The sequence below is a fragment of the Pelodiscus sinensis genome, chromosome 9 (genome assembly GCF_052426305.1).
Source record: "Pelodiscus sinensis isolate ZL-2025 chromosome 9, ASM5242630v1, whole genome shotgun sequence".
In the NCBI taxonomy this organism is placed as follows: domain Eukaryota; kingdom Metazoa; phylum Chordata; order Testudines; family Trionychidae; genus Pelodiscus; species Pelodiscus sinensis.
In genome coordinates this window covers 49,030,735-49,051,430 of record NC_143060.1, presented here as the reverse complement: position 1 = coordinate 49,051,430, position 20,696 = coordinate 49,030,735, and the positions used below count along the sequence as shown (strand labels likewise).

Below are 20,696 nucleotides of genomic sequence, written 5' to 3'. Positions count from 1 at the left end.
GAAGCAAGGGCAATAGTACATAAGGGAATATAATCCTTCTAAGTCCATCACTCTCACAGAATGTTTCCTGGCAACAGAAAATCCTCAAAAAAAAAACAAACATTTTAGCTTCTCTTTCAGAACACAAAATACCCCTCTTGATAGGTCTCCCCCAACACAGATTTGTATTGATCTTTGCTTATACTTTCTAAACCTGCTAGACCCCAGCATCTTCTGTTCTCTCTCTCTCTCCCTCTCTCTCTCTGGGGGATACCAAGTCTTAAACTATTCCCTTGCAACAGAGATAGAAATGCTAGTGGAGGGATCAGGAACAAGGAGGGAAGAAAAGGAACAAAAGAGAAAAGCACCTCTCCAAATCCTACAGCCAGTTCACTGAAAGCCTGTTCCCACTTCTGGTGCCTTCTAATGCTGTTGCTACTATCTGGTGTGAAGAAGAATCCTTTCAAAGAGACACTTGTATCCTTTGACAACAAACTTGGCTAGGGGACTGCAGGAGCCAGAACGGAGTAATGAAGTATTAACACTCACCCAGTTCCCAGTCCTGGTCCATCCAATGATGCATTGCACTGTATAAATATTAGTATTTATACTACAGCAGATTTTTTAGAGAAAATACAAATGTATATGTACTTACTAAGACACTGTGGCTTGGGATCCCAGCCCTCTTTAGTGCATATGGAGTATCTTTCGTTGGTTTTAGGTGTGTAACCTTGATCACATTGGTAGTGAATTGTCCTACCTAACGTAGCTGGAAACATTTGTTCTCTGTAATATTCATAAGTCCTACTTAATGCTCCATTTTCTATGTGTGGGTAGTCACAGGGCCTCCCTTTAAAAATAGTTTAAAATATATGTTATTACAAAGTACATGCAAGAAAAATTCAGTTTGCTAAGTTCTGAATATTCATATTCTAGTTCTCTTCTCAGCTTTTGTACTTTATTATTTGAATGTTACATTAACTGGACTGAGGAGATCAAAATATGTACACTCCGATGATCAGGGTTATCTTCTCTCTCATATTGGTAAAATTTTCCTACTAATAGGATCTGAGGGTATGTCTACACTACAAAGTTAATTCGAACTAGCAGAGCGCTTAGTTCGAACTAGGTAAACCTCATTTTACAAGGATTAAGCCTACTTCGAATTTACTAGTTTGGATTAAGGGCTGTGTAGCCCCTTAATTCGAACTAGTGGGAGGCTAGCCCTCCCCAGCTTTCCCTGGTAGCCACTCTGGGCGCCACCAGGGAAACTCGTATGCCCCTCTCCCGGCCCCGGAGCCCTTAAAGGGGCACGGTCTGGCTACGGTGCCCATGCCAGGTGCAAGCCTGCCAGCACCCAGCCAGCAGACCCTGCACCTGGCACGCCATGAGCCAGCCACCTGATGCCCCCCAGCCCTCCGCCTCTTCCCGGGACCAGGCTGGTGGCTCTCGGGAGCCTGGCCAGGACTGCAAGAGGCAGGCACCCACCTGGTCTAGTGAAGACATTGTGGACCTCGTCCACGAACTCCGCACTAGGCACAGGAAAGTGGCCGTCTAGGGCAGGAGAGCTGCCAGCCTGGCCACCCAGGAGCAGGTTTGCATGAAAATCAAGGTGGTTCACTGAGACCCCCGACCCTGAGCCCTGAGATTAGAATGGCCGTACTGGGTCAGACCAAAGGTCCATCTAATCCAGTAGCCTGTCTGCTGACAGTGGCCAGCCCTAGGGACCCTGGAGGGGATGGACCAAAGACAGTGACCAAGCCATTTGTCTCGTACCATCCATCTCCAGCCTTCCACAAACTTTGGGCAGAGACACCATTTCTACCCCCTGGCTAATACCACTCCATGGACCCAACCTCCATGACTTGATCTAACTTCTCTTTAAACTCTGTTCTAGTTGTAGCCTTCACAGCCTCCTGCAGCAAGGAGTTCCACAGGTTGACTCTTTGCTTTGTGAAAAAGAACTTTCTGTTACTAGTTTGAAGCCTGCTACCCATTCATTTCATTTGGTGTCCTCTAGTCCTTCTATTATGGGAACTAATGGGGAACTTTTCTTTATGCACCCTCTCCACACCACTCTTGCTTTTATAGACCTCTATCATATCCCCCCTCCTTCTCCTCTTTTCTAAGCTGAAAAGTCCCAGTCTCTTTAGCCTCTCTTCATATGGGACCTGTTCCAAACCCCTGATCATTGTAGTTGCCCTCCCCTCTCCCACCCTCTCTCTTCCCCTCTCCCACCTCCTTTTTGTTCAATAAAGAGAGATTCAATTTTTGAACACACGTTTTCTTTATTTTGTACATCAGGAAGGGGGACTAGGGAAGGGTAAGTGGAAGGAGGTGAGGGAGGAATGGGGTACGCGCCCCCGATGGGGAGGACTGGGCTGGCTCTGCGGGCTTCTCAGGGTGGAAGATCTCCTGCAGCCCCCCGATTGCCCCCTCTCCCCGGATGGCAGCCTGTGGCAAGTGCAGCCGGGCTGATGGCCGAGTGCTGTGATGTTCCGCGTGTGGGCACTCAGGGCACTCCAAGCCAGGACTGCTTTGCAAAGCGGGGAACCCTGAGAACTGTCTGTCCGGGCCCGGGATCGGGTCCCTTTAAGCACAGCCCTCTGCTAGCCTGAGACAGCAGCTCCACGCTCTAAGTCCTCATCTGATGCCTTGCCGGCACTGCTTCCGGCCATCCTTAACCTCTGTTCAGGGTCCACTCTGTGTGGACATGCTAGTTCGAATTAGCAAAACGCTAATTCGAACTAGTTTTTAAGTCTAGCTGTGCTAATTCGAATTAGCTTAGTTCGAATTAGCGCTGTAGTGTAGACATACCCTGACAGTTTTAGAAAATTGATAACGAGGGAAGAAAAAGATTATATAAACCTAGGGTTATTCTGTATGGCTTTGTCTACACATCAGCATTATTTTGGAATAACAGGCATTATTCTGAAATAACAAAAAGCATGTCTACACGATAAATATTGTCAAGGTGGAGGACTTCTTACTCTGACTCCTATAACCCTCATTTCATGAGGAGTAAGGGTATGTTTACACTACCGTATTTTTTCAAAATAGCTTATTTTGAAATAACACATCTAGACACAAAATGCATTTCAAAATAGCATTTTGCTATTTCAAAATAACGCGTCCACACTGATAGGAGTTACCTTGTGTGGCTGCTGCCTGAGGCTGAGACCTATGCTTAAAGGGATCCCCCGGACAGCTGGGTCTAAGGTTTCCCTGCTTGCTTGCCTACCTTGCTGAGGGACAGCAAAGCATTTTTTCCCCTGTATGCTCTGGTTGCCCTCACTCAGGACACCACAGCACTTTGCAGCATGGAGCCAAAGCCGTCCCTGGGCACTCTGGTGCTTCTCCTGGACATGTTGCTGCGAACCTGGCAGCACATTCTGCAGACAGTAACAGTCTCCCTGGTGTGCCCCACTAGGGACTTGTGCCTCATTCCTCCCTCATGTCCTTCCACTTACCCCTCCCTTTCTGCTGTACAATAAAAGACATGTGTTCATTACAACAAAGCCTCTTATTGAACAAAACTGGGGTGGGGGGAATGAAACTGAGGTGAGACAGTGGAAAGAAGGTGGGAGAGGGGAAGAGGGAGGGCGGGAGAGGGAAGGGGGAAACCTGGGAGGAGGGAACTGTCAGGGGGGGGCAAGGGGAGGAAGGGGGAGGAGAAGCTCAGGGCTCAAGGTTGAGGGTCTTGCCAGTCTAACTGTCTCCCAGCACCATGGGTGCGGGGGACCTCGGCATCCCTAGAAGTGTGGGGAGGGTGAGGAGGAAGAAGCGGGAAGGGGAGAAGGAGTAGAAGGAGGAGCAGTAGCTGGGGAGGCAGCAAGGACTGGAGCAGCAAGCTCTGCCCCAGGGTCGATGACCACCTGTGGGGCATGGACTATCCCGCCCTTCAGGATGTGGTCCACGGCATCCAAATAGGGACAGCTCTCTGCGGGTATGTCTAGACTACATGTCTGTCAGCAGAGGCATGTAAATTAGGCTACCAGACCTAGTCAATGAAGCGGAGATTTAAATATCCCCCGTTTCATTAAAATAAAAATAGACGCCGCACTGTGACAGCTCAGCTGATTGTAGGCACAGTGCAGCAGTCAAGACGCAGATCAGTCGATAAGGGAAGCCTTTGTCGACTGATCCTGTAAACCTCAAGGCATAAAGGATTGGTCGACAAAGGCATCCCTTGTCGACCGATCCACATCTTGACTGCCACGCTGTGCCAACAATCAGCTGAGCAGGCATAGCGTGGTGGCCATTTTTATTTTAATGAAGCAGGGGATATTTAAATCTCCGCCTCATTGACTATGTTGCGTAGCCTATTTTACCTGCCTCTGCCGACACAGGCATGTAGTCTAGACATAGTCTGCATCTGCCCCTGGTTGAGAGCTGCCTCTTTTGGCCCTGGCATATGCCTGCCACAGCTCCTTGATTTTCATCAGAACCTGCTCCTGGGTTTGGATGTGGCCTTTAGTGGCCAGGCTGCCAGCCATCTGCCTGTTGATGGTCGCATTCCTCCATCTAGTGTGGAAATCATGGACATTGGTGGCATTCCCCCAAACCGCAATCAGGTCCATGATCTCTGCACTGGACTAGGAAGGCGCCTGCCTTCTCCAGGCCCTGGCAGACTCCTGGGAGCTGGCAGACTGCTCTGGGAGAGTGGTGGAGGGCTGGCTGGCACTGGCTGCCTGGCTCATGCTGGGGCCACCGGTCAGGTGCAGCAACTGCTGGCTCTGGTCTGGCAGGCTTGGAGCTGGCACAGGCACTATGGCCAAAGTCTACCCCTTTAAGGGCTCCAGGGAAAGGGGGAGGGAGAGGCATTTTCTTGGTTGTGCCCAGAGTGGCCACCAGGGCACCCTGGGAAGGGCTGGAGGCCTCCTATTTCAAAATAAGCGTCTACACAGTGCTTATTTTGAAATAGCAATTTCGAAATTGGCATTATTCCTCGTGGAATGAGGTTTACCAATTCTAAAATAAACGCTCCGCTATTTCGATTTAATTTCGAAATAGCAGTTTGGCTGTGTAGGTGCTGTTATTTTGAAAGACCTTTGCTGTGTAGTCATAGCCAAAGGGAAATTGAAGGACGAGTGTTCTTCCTTCAACTTTCTGTTATGTAGACAGTGCCAAAAGCCGAATTAAGTTATTTCACCTTCAGCTATGCAATTGACATAGCTGAAATGCACAGCTTAATTCGACTTTAGCCCTGTTGTGTAGACATACCCTCAGTGACTGACTCAGAATCCAATTATGACCCATAGGATTTTGTTTTACCATTCATTCAGAACATCAGTCTTATTCTTGAATTCTACTCTTTGGATGGATAATGCACACAGTTACAAATCTTCCCTGTTGAAAGTTGAATCTAGCACATTTTGTCAAACAAATTATAGTGTATACGTATAGTAATTTACAACTCTACTAACTTATACCATATCATCTTATTTTCACAGGTGTTTATCTAAGTTCATTAAGGTAAAACCTGCAGTTATGTCTGTTTCATTTCTGTTTACATTATCAGTTGCAGAAATTATATAAATATTTGTATAACTGGGCAGTAACAGTTTTAAACATGATCAATTAAAACCAACTTACGGGTACATCTTAGAAAGGGTATCCACCCAGTCTTTGTGCATTCAGAAATATTGTTCCTATTATTTGTATCAAAGTGAAATCCTGCATTACAGGTCACACTGATTGTATCCTCTTCTCTGAAGACTCTCCTTAGAGGGTGGTAGGTTCCATTAGTCACTGTTGGAGAATCACATCTAATTTCTAAACAGAAACAGACAAACAAGTTTAAAAACTGGAAAAAGGACATTATGCTGTAAATCTCCCCTTCAGTTAAGATTATCAGGGCATGTCACCATTCTAGTGTTATTTCTAAATAACAAGGTAAGTATCTATACAACAAACACGTTATTTCAAAATAATTTCAAAATAGTGGGGTTCTCATTCCAGAATAATATTTCTAAATAGCTATTTGGGGAGTTATTTTTCTGAAATAGCTTATTTGGAAACTATGCTGCAGTGTAGACGTACCCTAACTTATTTACTAGATTTATTACAGGTTGAATTTCTCTTAACTGGGACTTTTTGGTCCAGCAACAGAGCTGCCCAGTGAGGCTGAATCCAAAGCAGGGCTGCCACCCACCAGTGCAGCTGGACCCCAGCAAGAGGACTGCCCTGAGGGGCTTGGAACCCTACGGTGGGGCTGTGCTTGCTGTAGTGGAGCTGTCATGGTGGGGCCGACAGCCCTGAACTAAGGGGCCAGCAGCAGGAGGAAACCAGCTGGGAGACTGGCAATGGGACTATGGCAAAGAAGCACGGTGATGGCGGGGGGCCCAGAAATGACCTTCCTTGGTCCAGCAAAATCCCTCATCTGAGACAGGTCGTATCCTGAGAGTGCCGGATCAGGGAGGTCCAATCTGTAGCTATGTCATTTATGAACTTCATCTTCATAAAACTGACCCAGAGAAATTCCTATGGACTAAAAGTCTACAGCTCTTCTGCCATCTTTAGTGATGTGAATATTTGCTTGAGATAGTTTATTTTATTGCGGGTTTCAGAATGAAGCAGCTGTTGTTTTAAGCATCGTTCTGATTACTGTGGAAAAACATTATCCAGAAAATGAAGTCTCCCTGGGTATGTCTACACTACCCTCCTAATTCGAAATACGAGGGTAATGTAGTCATACCGCAATTGCAAATGAAGCCCGGGATTTGAATTTCGTGGAATGAGGAGTACAGCTAGTTCGGATTAGGAAGCCTAATCCGAACTAGCTACTCCGTGCCGTGTGTAGCCGCGCGGCACGGGGTTCGAACTGCCGGCATTTAAATATGGTGCCGGCCGGCTTTATGCAAATGAAGCCCGTGAAATTCAAATCCCAGGCTTCATTTGCAATTGCAGTATGACTACATTACCCTCCTATTTCGAATTAGGAGGGTAGTGTAGACATACCCCCAGAGACCTAAAGCTGACTGTACTGGATCTGTTTAATCTCTTCTGCACTACATCCCCGGTGTGTTTGGCTGGATGGAATAAGAGAGCCCATGACAAACAAATCGTTTAAGTCATGTTAATATTTAAAGACATAGAAAAAGAAGAAAATGCAGGTAAAGCATTTGAAATAAGGCTTTTTATTCTAAACAACATCCCTTATGTCCTACTTCTTTAGAAGTAGAGAGGTTTTATAAGAATACTCCATTTCCATTTTTAGACAGTATTAAAGATATTGGCAATTCTTCTTTATGGGGAAAAGAGAAGTTAGTTCAGATGGGTTGGAGCTGCTACTGTTAAATTTTGATCCTGCTTCAAGCCAAAATAAAACAAAAAGGGAGAGAAAGGAATAGCAAAACAAAACAATGCAGCTTTTGTCTTTGGTGCCAATTCATACTTGCAACTTCACTGCTGGAGAAACATAAATAAAGCATAGTGATAGAAATGTAGCCGTGTTAGTCTGGGGTAGTTGAAGCAAAATGCAGGACAATGTAGCACTTTAAAGACTAACAAGATGGTTTATTAGATGATGAACTTCCGTGGGCCAGACCCACTTCCTCAGATCAAATAGTGGAAGAAAGTAGTCACAACCATATATACCAAAGGATACAATTAAAAAAAATGAACAGATATGAAAAGGACAAATCACATTGCAGAACAGGAGGGGGGTGCGGGGTGGGGGGAGGAAGGAAGGTAAGTGTCTGTGAATTGATTATATTAGAGGTAGGGAGAGTGGGATGTTTGTGAGTTAATGGTATTAGAGGTGATAATTGGGGAAACTGTCTTGGTAATGGGTGAGATAGTTCAAATGTTTGTTAAGTCCTTGTTGGAAAGTGTCGAATTTTAACATGAATGACAGTTCAGAGGATTCCCTTTCAAGTGCAGATGTAAAAGGTCTTTGTAGCAGAATGCAGGTGATTAAGTCATTGAGAGAGTGTCCTTTCTGGTTAAAATGGCAAGAAACTGTTTTCTCTTTGTGATCTTGTAAATAAATAAATAAAGCAAATCCCCGTATCAGGCATTTATAAGCCTGTAATGATGCAGCGTGGCCTCCTGATGACCCAGAAGAGGAAGTTTCCCTAAATAGCCCTTGGTGAGCTCTGCCAGAGCACCCCAGCCCAGCCCACAGGAAGCAGAAAGGCGGGACTGGAAGTATAAGAAGGGGAGCTCCAAGCTCAGCTGAAGCCCAGCAGCCAAACAGCGAGGAGGCTTGGCCAAAGCTCCAGAGGTAAAGGAGAACCTTACCTTGCCACCCTCAGCAGGATGACTGGGTTGGGACTTTGTACACTTTTTATAAATAAACAGGATGGCATCAGAGCTATGAAACTCTATTAATCAAATCCTCCTCACAGCCATTTGGGTTAAAAGGATGAAGGAAACTTCAGCTTCTTACAGGTACTCTCCTATCATAACCCAAGTCCCTGCCAGCTATTTAAATAGGTCCCTGCTAGACAGAGAACAGGAAAACTTAAGTCCCCTGGGAACTTCTTAACCATGATCAGCTGCAACCAAGACAAAGGAACTAAAACTTTCAGATTCAGAGGAATATCACAGGGACAGTCAACAACCTGGATAAGAAATTGCACTAGTGAGAGGATTTGAGTAAGACCTGCTATCATGACACATTTTTGCCACATTTATATCCCACATGAATGAGAAACTGATTGTCCTAAGCTAAGTAACACTCTGCTCACTTTGTTTATGAACTGTGTCATTTTCTTCTTGTCTATTGAGATCTCAGGTTGGCTGGTACAGGAACCATGATTTCCCACATGTTTCTATGGAAGCCCTACCCACAGAGCCACTCTGCCAGGCATACTCTGGGTATTTTTTTAAATCCTAGACTTCCTCAGTAAAATCTAACAACTGTTTTAGTCAGATACCCCTACATTGTAGTATTCCTTCTAAACATTGTACTCTAAATACAGATGACTTTGAGATCCATTAATGAGTATTCTTTAACATGTTTATCTGTTCTCCAACATGTTTTTGTGTGGTTTTTGGATGCACATCCACTAATGTGATCTATGCCATCAAAGGCCAGCAATTCCCCTCTGCTATGTATATTGGCCAAACTGGACAGTCTCTAAGAGTGAAGGAATTAATGGACACAAATAAGATATCCAAAAAGGCAACACACAAAAACCTGTTGGAGACCACTTTAACCTACACTCATTAATGGAGATCAAGTCACTGTGTTGTTTCAGTCCAACTCCACAAGCCAAACACAAAGGGAAGCATTGGAACTTAACTTCATTTCCAGGTTTGGGACCCATCACAAAGGTATTAATAAAGACATTACCTGACTAGCACTGTACCTTCCACATCCTAATGACTTAACCAATTAAACAATGGGTACGTAAGAACAATTTGCACCTTCTCTATCATCTTCTTGTAAATTGAACACTCTAATTCACTATTTTGTCACCATCCTTCCTCCTCCACTCCCTATTTATTTTTGGAACTAGACTTTTAATACTCCAAAAACTGGACTATGTAGCACTTTAAAGACTAAAAATATGGTTTATTAGGTGATGAGTTTTTGTGGGCCAGACCTACTTCCTCAGATCAAATTGTGGAAGAAAATTGGCATGACCACATATACCAAAGGGATACAATCAAAAAAGTGAACACATATAAAAAGGACAAATTAAATTTCAGAATAGAGGGGTGATGGCTGGGGGAGGGAGGTTAATGTCTGTGAGCTAATGATATTTGAGGTGATAATTGGGGAAACTATTTTTGTAATGGGTAAGATAATTAGCATCTTTGTTGAGACCCAGGCGTAGTGTCAAATTTAAGCATGAATGACAGTTCAGAGGATTCTCTTTCAAGTCTGGTGTTCGATGTCTTTGAAGCAGGATGCAGGTAATCAAGTCATTGAGACATTGCCCTTTCTAGTTGAAATGGCAAGAAACTGTTTTTTCTTTGTGATACTGTCTGATATCTGTTTTGTGGGCATTGATCCTTTGGCGAAGTGTCTGAGACGCCTGTCTAATGTACATAGCAGGTGGACACTGTCGGCACATGATGGCATAAATTATATTTCTGGATGAGCAGGAATGTGTTCTTGATCTTATAACTGATTTGGTTAGGTCCAATACTGCTGTCAGCAGAGTAAATATGTGGACAATGCTGGCACCGGAATTTGTTGCAAGGGAAAGTTCCAGGGTTGGTGTTAGTGTGGTGTGTCCTGTGGTTGTTGGTAAGAATCATCTTGAGGTTAGGTGGTTGTCTATAGGAGAATATGGGTCTGTCTCCAAGGCTGTGTCCAGACTCCATGCCTCCGTCGACGGAGGCATGTAGATTAGCCAGCTCGGAAGAGGGAAATGAAGCCGCGATTAAAATAATCGCGGCTTCATTTAAATTTAAATGGCTGCCCCGATCTGCCGATCAGCTGTTTGTCGGCAGATCGGGAGAGTCTGGACGCGATGCCCCGACAAAGAAGCCTTTCTTCATCGACACAGGTAAACCTGGTTTCACGAGGCTTACCTGTGTCGATGAAGAAAGGCTTCTTTGTCGGGGCATCGCGTCCAGACTCTCCCGATCTGCCGACAAACAGCTGATCGGCAGATCGGGGCAGCCATTTAAATTTAAATGAAGCCGCGATTATTTTAATCGCGGCTTCATTTCCCTCTTCCGAGCTGGCTAATCTACATGCCTCCGTCGACGGAGGCATGGAGTCTGGACACAGCCCAAGAGCCTCTCGGAGTGTAGTATCCTGTTCCAGTATAGGGTTGTAGTTTATTGATAATGTGTTGGACGGGTTTAATTTGGGGGCTGTAGGTGATGACAAGTGGTGTTCTATTGTTGGTTTTCTTGGGTCTGTCTTGAAGTAGATGGTTTCTGGGTATTCGTCTGGCTCTTTCAATTTGTTTTTTTTTTTATTTTTCCTGGTGGGTAATTGAGGTTTATAAATGCTCAGTAGAGATCCTGAAGTTTCTGGTCTCTGTCAGTGGGATTAGAGCAGATGCGGTTGTATTGAAGGGCTTGGCTATAGACAATGGATCTTATGGTGTGTTCTGGATGGGAGCGGGAGGCATGTAGGTAATTGTATGAGTCAGTGGGTTTTCTGTAGAGAGTGGTGTCTAATTTACCATTGGTGATTTGTACTGTGGTATCCAGGAAATGGATCTCTCGTGTAGGATGGTCCAAGCTGAGACTGATGGTGGGGTGTGGGTTGTTAAAATCTCTGTGGAATGTCTCCAGTGTTCCTTGGCCATGGGTCCAGATCATAAAGATGTCATCGATGTAGCATAAGTAGAGAAGGAGTAAAAGGGGACGGGATCTGAGGAAACATTGTTCTAAGTCAGCCATAAAGATGTTAGCGTACTGTGGGTTCATGCAGGTACCCATGGCTGTGCTGCTGATCTGGAGGTATAAGTTGTCCTCAAATTGGAAATAATTGTGGGTGAGAAGAAAGTTACATAGGTCTGCTGCCAGATTGGCAGTGGTGTCCTCTGGGATAGTGTTTCTAATTGCTTGTAATCCGTCTTCATGTGGAATGTTGGTGTATAGAGCTTCTACATCCATGATAGCAAGGATGGTGTTATTGGGGAGGTTATCAATGTTTTGTGGTTTTCTCAGGAAGTCAGTAGTATCTCGGAGATAGCTGGGAGTGTTGGTTTTGTAGGGTTTGAGAAGAGAGTCTACATAGCTGGATAATCCAGTAGTGAGCGTGCCGATACCTGAGATGATGGGACGTCTGGGGTTTCCAGGTTTATGGATTTTGGGAAGCAGATAGAACAATCATGGTCGGGGTTCAGAAGGTGTTTCTGTGTGGATTTGGTCCCAAGTAGATGTAGGGAGTTCTTTAAGCTGACAAAGGAGGTGCTGTGGTCATTATGAATAAGCCCAACTATAAGCAGTAGGCAACCAGACAACTCTCCAACACCACATTTTACAAACCTCTCTTCTCTGATCCCACTTCAGAATACCAAAAGAAACTACACTGTCTCCTTAAAGAAGCAGATAGAACAATCCTGGTCTGGGTTCAGAAGGTGTTTCGGTGTGGATTTGGTCCCAAGTAGATGTAGGGAATTCTTTAAGGAGACAGCGTAGTTTCTTTTAGTTAACCAATTCAATTATAAGATCAAGAACACATATTCCTGCTCATCCAGAAATATAATTTATGCTATCATGTGCCGACAGTGTCCATCTGCTATGTACATTAGACAGGCGTCTCAGACACTTCGCCAAAGGATCAATGCCCACAAAACAGATATCAGACAGTATCACAAAGAAAAAACAGTTTCTTGCCATTTCAACTAGAAAGGGCATTGTCTCAACGACTTGATTACCTGCATCCTGCTTCAAAGACATCGAACACCAGACTTGAAAGAGAAACCTCTGAACTGTCATTCATGCTTAAATTTGACACTACGCCTGGGTCTCAATAAAGATGCTAATTACCTTATCCATTACAAAGATAGTTTCCCAAATTTTCACCTCTAATATCATTAGCTCACAGACATTAACCTCCCCCCCTCCTCTGTCATCACCCCTCTGTTCTGAAATTTAATTTGTCCTTTTTATATGTGTTCACTTTTTTTGATTGTATCCCTTTGGTATATATGGTCATGCCAATTTTCTTCCACAATTTGATCTGAGGAAGTGGGTCTGGCCCAGAAAAGCTCATCACCTAATAAACCATCTTGTTAGTCTTTAAAGTGCTACATAGTCCTGTTTTTTGTTTCAGCTAGAGTAGACTAACATGGCTACATCTCTATTATTTTAATACTCCTGTCATCTGAAGAAGTGGGTTGTACCCACGAAAGCTCATGACACATCTACATGTTTTATTAGTCTTTATGGTGTTGCTAGATTATTTATTGTTTTTTAAGTTTTTCCAGTGACAGACTAATTCAGCTACCCCTCTGAAGTTTCAGGCTATTATGGTTATTGAACTCACATATATCCTTTAATGATTAACTTCAAGAGGATTGAACTGATGGTTTTCTGAAACACCACATAGTAAAAATTGACTGTAACAATAGCGTAATAGAGAAGAATAGTGTAGTAGAGAAATACTCTGCACTGTTGCCTTCAGACACCAATCTATTCTGCACTTCACCATGTTCCAATTATTCTGTGATAGGGTTAGAAACAGTATTTGGCAATACCAAATTAAATAGCTATATGGCAAACCAGTTAGTTTATGCACAAATGCAGGTTTTTAAATGCCACTTTGGAAATCTTCTAACTTGCACATTCACTTAATTTACTGTGCTCCTTTTTCATGACATAAAAATAATTCCATATGTACCTGAACATATTGGTGGGGCTGTCCATTTGCCCAAGCGGCATGTGATTGTTTTGGATCCTGTCATTCCATGAAAACGTTGGCATTTGTACTCCACTGAAGAACCTGCTGCATATACTGGCAATTGTTCAGAAATTATGTCTCCATTTTGAATAGAAGGTGCAGGACCACATCTTCCTAATTCATCTGAAATAAACACAGAGCATTGAAATAGAGAGTAATTGTACTGTATTATATATATTAGATACTTAAAGTGAAAATGCTGATAGCACTCTTCCCTTGCCTAATTTTACCTGTAAAGTCTGAACCTTCAAGAAAGTAGATGCTCAATCCTGCTGTATTAATTCTGCCTTCTGATCCCACTTATCCATTTTCTTACCAACTCTACACCAACGATAAATGAATTGAGAAGCATCTCTGCTAAGTTTATACACCCTGACCTGGGAACTCTGTATTTGCAAGGAAGCTAATTTACCTGTAACTACATCTAGTTTGACTTCTTCACTAAAGGCTAATTTTTCCCAATGTGTGCTGATCTTTTCCGAGTTTATCAAATAATACATTAAAGCAATAAATGCTTCTATCTACCCTAATCTATTAAACTGTTGTGTTCAACAACTAAGCCAGTGAAGTCCTCCTAAATAAATACAAGGTAATTCATTTCATAAGTGTTATCTGTACATTGTGCACTTTTTATAGTGATAGTTTTCTGTACTTATCCAATAAAAGCTGATGAAGCACTGGTCTTCTGTTCCCAGATTACTCATTTTCCTCCCATCTCTGAATATCCCCAAAATAGTCATGTTATTAAGAATGAATACCTTTATTGCAGTGTGGATATGCAATGTTGCCTGAATTACACTGCACAGTAAAGTTGGAAATAGATAACAATGCCTGGGGTATGTGTCCTGATTTGCAATTAAACACAACAAAATCATGGTATTGTACGTATTGTGTTCCATTGTATGCCTCAGTCAGCTCTATGCCATGATTTTGCATTTCTTCCTGAGAGATAATACATGGGTCTAGAATGAAAAAAAAACGGGAATATAATTATGTACATATTTTTATTGTGGTAAGATAGCATGTTAAATTACTATGTTTTCCTTCTGTCAAGGAATCAAAATGTCAGAAGTTAGGACTGGCTCAAAGAAAAATTTTAAATATGGGGAAGACAATGCATGGTCAAACAGTCCAATCAAATACAATGGTCATAATCTAAAACAGTCGTCTCCAACCTTTTTGCGCCCAAGAGTACTTTTTGAATTTAAGGGCAACCCAGGATCTACCCTGCCCCTTCCCACAGTTGCCACCTTTTCCTCAAAGGACTGTCCAGCTCACTCCATCCACCCTCTTCCATTGCTTGCTCTCCCCCTCCCACCCTCACTTTCACTGGGCTGGGGTTGGGGTTCATGAGTGGTTTGGAGTTCAAGCTCTGGGTGCAAGAGGGAAAGAGGGGATTCTGGGCTGGGCAGAGTGTTGGGGAGTAGAAGGGGGTGGACGTTGCTGGTTCTGAGAGGGGAATAAGGGCTGGGATAGGGGTGTGGGCAGGGATGTAGGGTGTTGGCACTGAGATGAGAGTCTGGTCTGGGGTAGAAGATATGGGGTGCAGGGGGCTGGATGTTGGGGTACTTCCTGCCTGGCCTAGCCCCATGCTGCTCCTGGAATGTGCCCACTTGACTCCTGGGAGTCAGGGTAGGAAGCGTTCCCCATCTCTGCTAGCACCACCCCCTCAACTCCCAGTTCCCCATTCCCAGTCAATGGGCATCACCAACAGAAACAAAAAAAATCGAAAAATGCAGCAGGTCTCACACACTCAGGGAGTGCTCTCAGTCCAGACTAGTGAGGCTGGTCTCACTCTGCCCCACTTAGTGGAAGTGGGATACAGGGTAAAATATTTTATCTGAATTAATCATGATATTAATATAGGCCATATAAACACTGAATCCCTATTGATAATGTCTTGGCCTCAATCATATCCAAAGTCAATCAGTTGTCCTATCTAACTTATGTGTATTTACTTTTATTAGTTTGAATTTTATACTTTGAAATTACACTGGATGTTCATTGAATGTTCATGAAATGCTGAATTTCAAGGAAATGCATGCTCCAAAAACAAATTCAACAGATTTTGGACTCTCGTGGGAAATATTTAGATTTCTAACAGTAAAATCTCTACATTATGGAGTTCAAAATACTATTACAAAACAATTTGACAACAAAATTTATATTTGAATTGTGAAGCATCTTTACCTACTATCAGGTATATTTACTGTTAGAAACATTAAAAAAAGAGGCTTTGTTTTTGAAAACATCATCTTACCCTCACAAACTGGTATTTCAATCCAGTTTCCATTGTCACAGAAAGATTTGTTTTGCCCTTTCAATGAATAAAACTTTTGACATGTGTACTCCACAAGAGAGCCTGAGGCATACTCTTTTTGGGCAAAAGTAGTCATATCTCCATTAGCAACAACAGGGGGATGTCCACATTTCTTTCCTGTCTCTAGGCAAAAACAAAACAAAACAAAGCAAAAATAACACAATGTACAAACATTGCTTGCTCACCTTTAAGGCAACTTTGAATGAGATTTTCTTCATTATCTTCTCTTCATCTCATGTGATCTATAGACAATGTCTGCAAATTACCATACTTACCAGAGATACACAGTGGAAAATCCATGTGCCCATCAAAACACTTCCTGTTTGAGGGCACCATGAGGACATATCCTTCACTGCAAGAAAATTCCACAACTTGATCAGTTTGAATCATTAATGTACGTCTACGGCCACTAGGCAGAAGCAGTTTTTTCTCCTCGAGCTGCTGTTTTGTGATAGTGCATGGTGCTAAGTGAAAACAGGAAAAATTAAAGCAACATATTACTCATCACTAATATTTAAATTAATTAGTCCCAAAAGTCAAAATCAGATTACATAGAATTAAAGCTTTTTTATTTTTAACCTTTCACCATAATAAGAATCTCATTTATGCTGTGGCCCCAGAAAGCAATTATGTCACATATCAAAATAATTTATGAACTAAATCTCATCATTAATTTCAAGAGTCTGCATTAGATATGGGACCTAATTCTGCTTCCATTGGGTTCCGAGTTGAATTACATTTCAATTGCACTTTACATTTGTCAAGCAATGGTAAAAGGGAGATGGTGACATGCTGTCTGCAAAGTAGCTGCTGCCCGTCAGACAGTTGGAACTGGGGTTACTGGAGAAATGACCAATTAAGAGATCATCCCTAAGAACCTCAATATATACTGAGTTCAGGTCTGTTTCATTTTGATCAGAAAATCATTTCTGTTGACTCATTTTTATCAGTTCCTTGATAAACTTTTCTTTTATAACTAAGAATATTACTTGTAGAGACTCAGTCAAATATACACAACACAAGGGTAAAGATTTACGTGTCTTGGAAGGTGTATGTGGAGAGGCAAGCAGTGGTTTAAAGGTAACACAGTTTGCCCTGCTACATTAAGTTATTAGGCTTCTTAACTATTTAAATTGCCAAAGGTTTCAAATGACTATTTATAAATTGTCCTAAGAACTCGAGGAGGGAACGTCTGGACATAGATTACTGGGAGTGAGGGAAGTCAAGCCCCAAGAGGAGAGTTGTGTGAAGGAATTTGAAGGAAGGAAGCTGCTCCAGGAATAAAGAATGAAGGTGACTCCACAGTCATTAGAATGTCACTGTATACATGGAGGGATAACACAGTGAACCCACTGGTAAGACAATGCTATAAAATCCAGTGACAGAAATTTAATACACTATTTGTTTTCTTCCTTGACAGATACCTGTGTCAGAATGCACCCTGACACCATGGTGATGGCACACCAACCACATTCCTGCAATACTGAAGTAACAAAGAATTCCTCTGGCCTCTGGTGTCTGAGTGACAGCTACATAAATTCACCTCAGATTTGGGAAATACAATAAATCCAAATTTCCTTTTACCCAAACATTTTGGAGGTGGCGTCCAGTTTCTCCCGTCACACTTTATCCGTTGTGATCCTGCCAGTGTGTATCCAGGGTTGCAGCCATACTGCACTGTGTCACTCTCCACATATTGCAGCTTCTCATCACTAATAATGTTGCCAAAATCAACATCAGGTGGCTGTTCACACACTGGCACTAAACAAACCAAACACACAGTGTTATTAATTAGAGGTGCAGATTGGGAATCTAAGCAGCTGAGTGTCTCAGTCTGTTTTGTCAGCTTGCACAGCAGTGCTCAGGTAGATTTTAGATTGCATATATGTCATAGAATCATAGAATACTAGGACTAGAAGGGACCTCGAGAGGTCATCGAGTCCAGTCCCCTGCCCTCATGGCAGGACCTAGTACTGTCTAGATCATCCCTGATATACATATATCTAACCTACTCTTAAATATCTCCAGAGATGGTCAATGTCTCCAGAAGATTAATTTCAGCTAAAATATAATACCGTTATCTCTTCCCCTTTATCTATTTATATATATAAACCATCACAGAAAGAAAAAAAATTAATTTAGCACATCTTTTCCTGCTTAAAAATCTATTCCATATTGGTGAGATGATAAACAGTAAACACCTGTGTAATCTTGTCACATCCACACTGGTCGATGCATGCAAATCTAAAATATGTCATGGGGCCCTGGGAGAAGGGAGGAAGTCCTATAAAGAAAAGTAGCAAAAGCTACTGTTGAAAATCAGATATTCTGGTTAGGCATGAAGGGGTCTGAAAATTAATGTCTCCTACCATACAAACAATTAGTTGAGACAGTGAAAATGTAAATAACTGATCACAGCACAGAGTGTGGGCACCTCATGCCATGTCCAGTTACCCAGATTTTCATGCGTGAAGAACTGTGAATCTTTCAGAAGGTAAGTTGTTAAACTTCTGAGTTGCTTAGTTACTGTTGCATAAAAAAGCCTCCCCCTGAGCTTACTTGATTTATGTACATGGATTTTCTAAAGCTACACCAAACTGTAAGGTCTAAGGTTTTAAACTGCAACTCACTGTAATGTTTGTCAAATTTTTGTAATCTGTGTAACTCCCAGAAACTTACTGTAAGCTGCAACTACATAATCTTTTTAACTCTCAGCCACCTTGCTTGTAACTTCCTCTAAGATGCATTCTCCCCTGAGTGAATGGAGAAAGAGTGTGAGCATGTGTTTAAAGAAGGCTTGGAACAATGGAGCACATTTCAATGAGTCATCACAGTCTGGGCATGCTCCCTGGTGGATAAAGGGAAGTCTGGGCATGCTCCCTGATGACAAGGTGAATGAGTGACAGGGGCCATTCAGACACAATATAAGGAGAGGGAAAACATGTGAAACTCTTTTTTTCTTCCCCTTGCTCCTGAGAAGCTCCTCTCCAGTGTCTCTCCTCCTGACAAGCTTCCCCAGCCATGATGAACAGACAGACCCTCCAGGATCTACATGCCTTGGCTCCTTCTGCAACCCATATGCCTGTGTAAGAGTGTGAGTGCCTGAGGGCAGGAATGAATGGGTGTCAATGAGTGAATGAATTGTGGGGTGTGTGCTTGCTTGTGTGTGTGTGTGTGTAAGAGAGAGATAGCTCTAGCTTCTTTAGTTTAAACCTTTGGTGGCTGTTCTCCCCTCTTTAGTTTTACCTGGTGGAAATAAACCCATAGCAGTGTAACCCTGGATGGTATCCAGTGAGAATATTTTTAGGGCAACGGTTGCCATGGATTATTTGAGCAAAAACAGTCTGTCTGATATTAAAAGTTACAGTTCAAATGGCCCCCTCTGTGTACCAAAAATATTAACTGTTTGCAACCCTCCCAGTCTCCCAGAAAGTCATCCCCTCTGGGCTAGTGCACTGTATGGGTATGTCTACACTACCCCGCTAGTTCGAACTAGGAGAGTAATGTAGTCATCCACAGTTGCAAATGAAGCCCGGGATTTGAATTTCCCGGGCTTCATTTGCATGAAGCTGGCCGGCGCCATTTTTAAATGCCGGCTAGTTCGAACCCCATGCCGCGCGACTACACGTGGCACGGAGTAGCTAGTTCGGATTAGGCTTCTAATCCGAACTAGCTGTACTCCTCGTGGAACGAGGAAGCCTAATCCAAACTAGCTACTCCATGCCGCGTGTAGCCGCACGGCACGGGGTTCGAACTAGCCGGCATTTAAAAATGGAGCCGGCTGGCTTCATGCAAATGAAGCCCGGGAAATTCAAATCCCGGGCTTCATTTGCAACTGCGGATGACTACATTACCCCCGCTAGTTCGAACTAGCGAGGTAGTGTAGACATACCCTATGATGTAATGGGAAAGGACTCGGAAAGTCTAGTGTCAAAGATTAAAATATACCCTTCCCTGTAGAGCTCAATGCACCATTTATTGGTATTTTCAAAGTATCTATCCCCATAGCATCTTTATATCAAGCCTATATACCATAATTTCTACAATCAGCATGACTTTACACTTGGAGTGGGATGAAAAGAAAACAATTGCTAAACAAACATGAATTCTGTTGAATTCATAGTTAATTTAGTGTGACAAAAATAACTCTGGAGAAACACAGAAAACAGATATTTGGTTGCCTTAGTAAACTTCATCAGCGGCCAAGATTACTGTGAGGACATAAAAAGGGGAATTAGGAACATACTGTTACACTGGGAATCCCTCTTAACTATTTTGTGGTATTCACATAGCCTTGTTTTATTAGGCAGTAGATACAGTGAATAGTCTCTAGAACAACACAGAAGTAAGGCTTCATAACTAACCCTCCATCTCTCAATATCCTCATTCATTCTCCTCTCTTTGCCACTAACACCTCTATTAACTATATTCCATTAATCACTGTTTTACCATGGTACATTAGGACCGAGGGTCCTTTCATTTTTTTTGCATCTTACCTTCTCCTATAGCATAGAATGCCCACAGTATCTGAGCGATGACACATCTCAGCAAAGTCATGTTTCTGCTGGATAAAATACACCCAGCACTGGTAATGCCTGTCAGAGTTCTGCTGTTTTTTTAATCCTGTCCTCCAAAAATGAAGACCTGCCCTTCCTTTCTACTCCCTCTGGTTGCACTCTCCACCTCTTCTCTTGCAACATCAAATTCCAGAGATAACAGATGTAAAGTCCATCGTGAATACAGTACAAGTTGCATGTTTGTTCCCCAGTGCTCTCCTTAAACAGAGGTTTCCCCTCACACCATTTCCCACCTCTGTAACCCACCCCTTGTTTTGCTCATGCCACAAGTTTAGGTTAGCCATTTGCTGGATACCCACTCTCTGAAGAAGGCAAGATCACCAGTGAGCCCTAGTGCTCTTCCCTCCTCAAAGGCAGCACCAAGAGGAGGCAGCTGGGCAGGAAGGAACCATGAATAGAACACTGAGGTTGTATCTGTGCTAGAAATGGAATGCAGGTTGATCTACTGAGCAAACCAGGAGCCTGGAGCAACATTTGGGCCATGTTTCCAGTACAC

At 42.9% G+C, this 20,696-nt stretch overlaps 1 protein-coding gene across 3 annotated transcripts in view; it reads right to left on the bottom strand.

The window, feature by feature from the left end:
- The window catches only part of LOC102457151 (complement factor H-related protein 1-like), a 71,513-nt gene extending 51,209 nt beyond the window's left edge, over window positions 1-20,304 (bottom strand). Inside the window, exons 1-8 of one of the 3 annotated variants that reach the window (XM_075936708.2) lie at window positions 20,120-20,304; window positions 17,208-17,384; window positions 15,899-16,087; window positions 15,564-15,746; window positions 14,062-14,265; window positions 13,244-13,426; window positions 5,575-5,754; window positions 635-829 (exon numbers count right to left, since the gene is read on the bottom strand). In XM_075936708.2, coding sequence (XP_075792823.2) covers window positions 635-829; window positions 5,575-5,754; window positions 13,244-13,426; window positions 14,062-14,265; window positions 15,564-15,746; window positions 15,899-16,087; window positions 17,208-17,384; window positions 20,120-20,180 — 1,372 coding nt within the window. In that variant the 5' untranslated portion in view covers window positions 20,181-20,304. The remainder of the gene's footprint in view (window positions 1-634; window positions 830-5,574; window positions 5,755-13,243; window positions 13,427-14,061; window positions 14,266-15,563; window positions 15,747-15,898; window positions 16,088-17,207; window positions 17,385-20,119) is intronic. The other 2 variants (XM_075936706.2, XM_089780571.1) reach the window with 2 other exon arrangements.
- Between the last annotated feature and the right edge of the window lie 392 nt (window positions 20,305-20,696).